Here is a 6000-nt window from a genome sequence, read left to right as displayed (position 1 = left end):
GGTGCTCAGACCTCTTTGCGTGCTTAGGAGGACTCGGGGAGCCCGAATCTGACCGGTGTCACAGACACAAGGAGCTGCGACGGTCACTTGTTAACACGGCTGCACCTGCTGCGCCCCTTCACCTGGGCTGCTGTTCTCTCAGCAGGGAATAATCGCTCGTGGGCGAATTTCTGCTGGCGCTTGCTCTGGCAGAGCAGTCATGCTGGATAGGTGTACAAAGAGCTGGAACCTGGGAAGAACAACCATTAGAAACCACACTACACACCAGGCACACACTAGGGGACCTGTTCCAGGACGATTTTCTCTGACAGGAACTATCCTGATCAATTACATCCTGTAGGTAATATGTTACCCTGAGCCAGTGTAGGGGTCTGACCCTTGACTGGACTTCAGGTACTCACTACAACAGCTCTCTCATTCCCCTCTGCAACCAGACAGAGGAGAGAAAAAAAAAAAAAAACCAGCAAAGGATTCATCAATTAAGAGCTGGGAGAGGTCACTTACTGATCACCATCACAGGCAAAACAGACTCAAAGTGGGGATATTATTTGAATTTATTACTAACAGAGTCAGAGCAAAAGAGGGAGAAGTAAAAATAATCTTAAAAACACCTTCCCCCCACCCCTCCTTCCTTCCATGTTCTCTGTCCTCCCTCACAGTGGTGTAGCAGGACAGGGAGTGGGGGTTCCCATTAGTTGATGTTTCTGCCCTACTCACGGAGAGCAGTCCTTCCCCTACCCCCATGAGGTCCCTCTCACGGGAGATAGTCCTTCATGGACCTCTCTGGCATGAATCCATCCCACAGACAGAGGTTCTTCACGAAACTGATGTCCCGTGGGTCACTTCTCCATAGGGTGCAGTCCTTCACGGATGAGCTGTACCGATGTGGGTCCCCCACAGGAGGCACAAGTCCTACCTGAAAAAAGCCTGCTCCAGCGTGGGCTCCTTTCTCCAGAGGCTGCATGCCCCCAGCAGGACCCTGCTCCACTGTGGGCCTCGCATTGGGTCACAGCCTCCACCTGCTGAAGCATGGGCTCCTCCATGGGCTGCAGGGGGGTGTCTGCACCCCGATGGTCCCCCATGGGCTGCAGGGGCACAGCTGCCCCACCATGGTCTGCACCACGGGCTGCAGGGCCTCAGCTCCAGTACCAGAAGCTCCTCCTGCCCCTCCTTCTGCACTGACCTTGGTGTCTACACTGTTGTTCTCATGTTCTCACTCCACTCTTCCCTGACTGGAATTCTTCCTGTGCCACAATCTTCTATTTTTAAATATGTCATCACAGAGGTGTTACTGTTGCTCCTGATTGGCTCGGCCTTGGCCAGCGGCAGGAAGTCCATCCTGGAGCTGGCTGGCATTGGATCCACCGGACAGGGGAAGCTTCTAGCAGCTTCTGACAGGAGCCACCCCTGTAGCCTGCCCCCACCCCCCCAAAAAAAGTCTAGCCACAGAAATCCACTCTGGCCAGTAAAGGGAAAATAAACCACATAATTTATCACACATGACATTTCCCACTGAGTTACTTAAATGCTGGTAATACCATACTATTAATGATATGTGAAGATGTAGAGTGAATCAGCCAGACATCTCTTATTGTTCCTTAAACTGAAAAAATAAAATAGGTTTATCAAGAAGATGAGAGGTAAGAAATAATTCATATCCAAGAGTTTCTTTAAAAACCTACACAGATTCTATGGGAACACAGACAAATTTCACTTCAGAGCCTTCCACAGGACAGAACTGAAAGATGCAGCCATTGCAAGTAAGATCGTAAGTATGTAAAGCATACAAGTTTTCAGAAGTTTACCACTAGTTAGTCTGTGACGCATTGTTACATTTCTAAAACTCTTCATTAAAGTAAGCGGCTGGGAGCTCTGAGCCACCTGATCTAGTTGAAGGTGTCCCTGCTCATGGCAGGGGGGTTGGACTAGGTGGTCTTCAAAGGTCCCTTCAAACCAAACTATTCTATGATCTTGCAATGCATTAGGGAATAAGTTCTTGAGTTTCTAACACGGATTTATAACTTTATAATATTTTTTCTATAAGCCAGACTTATTTTATATCACACAAGGGGCAAAGGTTCAAACAAGTCAAGTCACTTGTGCAAATTTCAACTGAGATTATGAGGTCTGTTGTACCTAAAAGTTCTCTGTACCAAACTGTTATCTAGGTTAGCCAGCCTCTTGTCTCTTTTCTACAGAGTCCTGTGTGTTTGTCACCAGTATCTTCCCTCAGACCTTGCAGAAGTCAAGCAGGTACAAGATACTCTCTAGTTCCTTGAAGACCAACCCACTCTTATCCCTGCTGGAAAAAACTACTTATGTTTCTGCAGCTATACTGGTTTACATACTTAGATAAGACCTGTAGGGACAAGTGACTTGTATCAGACAACAAAATATGTTAGTAAAGCAAATGATTGATTTTTCATACCTTGGTAGGGAGAGGGAAAGCAGCTGGAAGAATGGAGGAATCTTTTATGTAGCATTTACTCTATTTAAAGATGGTGCTTATTTACATACCTTGCCATTCCTATATAAAGAGTCTCAGGCATTTTTTAATATTATCCAAGTAGTTCCATGTTGATTTTTCTCTAGTCATCCAAGGTCATACACAACTCTCAATAGGAAATGTTTATCTTCTTTTTCTAAGTTAATGAGAAATCAATGAATTAGTGAGGATTAAATATTTTCTCTGGTATTAGCAGTTTCACTTCCCAAATATTTTAAAAAGTTAACAACTATTCAAATGTAAAGTTCAAGTTAATGAACTTCACAGGATACTACTACCAAGCAAGCATCAGTCACAAAACTTCACAAGGGATCAAGTTAGGGATTAGTAATTTTAACAATGATTTCTTAGTGTTTTTCATCTTGATCCCTGTCCCCTGGGCTAATGTTTTTCATACCACAGTATTGGTATCAATATCTTCTTAGGCTGCTGTAAAATACCTGTGAAGTAGTTCCACATACAAAAGTGCTGTGGGGTCAGGTCCTACGCATTCAGTCTGGGAAGAGCTCATATTGTCCGTATTTCAAGTAAACGCATGCACCACTGGAAATGGGTCAAAAAATGGCTTCTATGAAGAACAGGTAGAGTTCTGATTACTCTTTTGTCACTGTCTAGTTGGGGAAAATACCATTGAGTTATATGAAATTAAATTGCCTGAAGTATAAGCAGAGTCAACAAGATAGTTTTTTTTGGGGGATAGTTTTTTTTTCCAAACCACTGAATTATAGTACAAGGACATGAAGTTGGTTTTGGGTTTTGTTTGTTTGTTTGTTTTGCATGGTTGGCTGGTTTGTTTGTTTGGTTTGGTTTGTTTTTAACTGAAGACAACTATTATATGCTACCACCAAAGAAAAACTTGACCTCTCAATGCCATATGATTAAGTCACAGGGGCAGATACTCAAATTTGGAATTATTCCCTACCTTTCTTTAAGCAGGCATCAACCTGTGGTTTTTCATTCTGGGCAGCTTGCAGGGCTAGAGATCTGCCCACAGATCGCCCATGTCTGTGACCTAATTCTTCTTTGCTGCCTGTGGTGAATTCCATCTGTTTAGACCTGGAGAAATAGACCAATATATTACTTTAATACCCCAGGGAGTTGATTATGCCTTTTGTATATATTTTATTTTTATTTGACATGTCCTGCTTCATCAGCTTTATAGTTATGTTTCAAAGTCTTTTTCATCAAGTGCTACCAATGCAAAACACCAGTGCAAGATGAAGAGAACCAACATACTTAAACATGAAACTTGTGCATCCCTACAAGATCCTGTGCCCTTTGATGTTTGAAACTTTGTATCATTTCATGTGCTAGAGAAAGAACTGGATTCTAAATTGTTGATCATTAACTTTGCTTAACATTGCTTAGCTGTAATCTCTATTCCTTCTCAGTGAAACTGTGTAGTCACACACACACACAAGAGTTTTAAGTGCACTTGCTTTGGAGAGGGTTTTACGAGTAGGCTCCATAGTCTATACAGTATTATACAGTATTTCCTTTTTCAAGTGTTAAATGACTGTCTTAATTTATAAATTACGTGTTAAAGGGACTGTACACAAAGGATGTCTCAGTCTCTCAGTCATTATATAGCCTTCTGGTTTTGGACAGGATTGTTGCAGTTGTGTGTCCTATGATGTCTTCCTAAGGACAAAGGATTCAGACACTAAAGTCTGCTAGTAATTGGGGAAAAAGTGACATGTGTGTTCTTTATGAAGGTTAATCTGATTCTTAAACTAATAAATTTAATGTTTTTCCCAAAATAGGACTAATCACAAGTATCTGCTTTGCACAGAGACACATTCTTAATATCCTGTACACTGTGCATGAAGGAGCAGACACAGATGTACAAAATGTTTTTGCTCACAGGGCATGCAGATTAGTCTTGCATTTTGCAGAGGAATGCTGCAGAAAAATTATCTTGTTGACATTGAGCAGTATAATTTTTAAGTCTGGAAAAGTGGTAACCATGAGGCAGAGGCTCTAAGTTAAGCCATAGACTGCACACTTAGAAAGAAAAAAACCAACCTTTTGATTTCTCTATTCTATGTGTAGTGGAATAATACATTCTTATTTGTCAGGATTTTAGGATTACATCAAAGTGAAACAAACTGAAACGACCCTCCCCAAAACCAAAACAAAACTCCTCACTACATCAAATATTTAAATGAAAAATTCTTCAGAGGTACACAGCATAGTTCTATGACTTAAAGATGCCAAATTCTGAGTTTTCAACAGGTTTGCTACGCTTACTCCTAGAAGAAATGTTATTACCATTAACTTTGGTAAGCTTTCCACATGACACCTGTGTAAATTTTAAATGCATCACTGCATCCAAGCATGAAATCTGGTGTTAGTCACTGCTGTTTGGGATTGTCTCTGCTGCTTAGGAAATTAAAGAACTGAAACGGTTTCTATAGTTATCTGAAAAACCCAAAATGCTTTTATAAAGCAATGCCTCTTGAGTACGTTCCTTTGCCTTTTCTGCTCTAATTTCAAGATTCCCCTTTTCATTATAGAACTGGTAATAGATAAAAACAGATGCCCTGTTAGTCATAGCTCAAGATGCCTCTCAAAACCATCTCACAGAGAAATGCCAGAACAATAAGTCCAGTATAGATCAAGAGCAGGTTGACAGCTGTGATAGTCTTTAGAACAAAATATTTTATTCATCAATAAAACTATAGTTTACAGTAGTATTTACTAAATAAATTATAGAATTTCTCTTTTACAAGAAATAAACCAAAATCAAAAATATTTCAAAGGCAACATATTTACACAACATAAGGCCTTGTTATAAATAACAATTTTTTCTCTTTTTTATGAACAGCGAAAGTATATTTAGAGGCTCATTTTCATATAGTATGTTCAGAGGTTTACTTTAACTCTTGTGATGTCAGTTCCAGTTTCCACTGATGTGGACTTAAGAGATTAGAACTGAGGGCTCAAAACAAATGAAATTAATTTTATTCATAATTGTGCTTATTTTTAAATAGGTAAAGCAGAGAATAGATTTTGCTTGTGCATAGTTACAGAATGCATGCAAATGAAACCACTAGAGACCTGATAAGAAAATATTACTTCCAAGTCCAAAAAAGGTGATTGGCAATATAGTAGAAAGCAGCCTGAATACACAGTTCTTCACAGTTCAGCAAGCAACAGCAGATGACAGCAGAGTGTGGAATGTATCATGTCATTTTTGCCAAGTCCATCAATTCTTTCTGTGGTTCAAAGATCCTGACGCTTCTTACGATAAATTCAGTCGATTATTACTCTTTGTCTATTAGGCTTAGCAAGTTTCTCCTTCTTAAATGAGGAGTGCAGAAAGTGCTCTTCATTAACCATGATCACTTCTTTTACTTTTACTCTTCACATATTCTTTGTTACTGGAAATACAAAAATGACAAATAAAGTCAAGAGTTGTGTTTATTTGTTTTCTTACAGAATTATAAACAGGTAACATCTTTCTTCCCCTAAATAGGCTGCAGCACAATTTG

General features: G+C 40.1%; 2 protein-coding genes across 6 annotated transcripts in view; both read right to left on the bottom strand.

Moving 5' to 3' along the window:
• The window catches only part of FXN (frataxin), an 11350-nt gene extending 10386 nt beyond the window's left edge, over nucleotides 1-964 (bottom strand). The window contains exon 1 of the mRNA XM_050329814.1: nucleotides 917-964. Within this exon, the coding sequence (XP_050185771.1) occupies nucleotides 917-964 (48 nt within the window). The remainder of the gene's footprint in view (nucleotides 1-916) is intronic.
• Nucleotides 965-3428: 2464 nt separating this feature from the next.
• PIP5K1B (phosphatidylinositol-4-phosphate 5-kinase type 1 beta) overlaps nucleotides 3429-6000 on the bottom strand; it is a 102740-nt gene continuing 100168 nt past the window's right edge. For 3 of the 5 annotated variants that reach the window (XM_050329748.1, XM_050329747.1, XM_050329749.1), the window contains exon 15: nucleotides 5148-5889. In XM_050329748.1, the coding sequence (XP_050185705.1) occupies nucleotides 5887-5889 (3 nt within the window). In that variant the 3' untranslated portion in view covers nucleotides 5148-5886. Of the gene's footprint in view, nucleotides 3563-5147; nucleotides 5890-6000 lie in introns of those variants that run through there. The other 2 variants (XR_007630609.1, XR_007630611.1) reach the window with 2 other exon arrangements.

This window comes from Myiozetetes cayanensis, unplaced genomic scaffold (assembly GCF_022539395.1).
Source record: "Myiozetetes cayanensis isolate MyiCay16 unplaced genomic scaffold, myiCay2020 scf4, whole genome shotgun sequence".
Classification (NCBI taxonomy): domain Eukaryota; kingdom Metazoa; phylum Chordata; class Aves; order Passeriformes; family Tyrannidae; genus Myiozetetes; species Myiozetetes cayanensis.
This window is presented reverse-complemented; position numbering and strand designations above follow the sequence as displayed.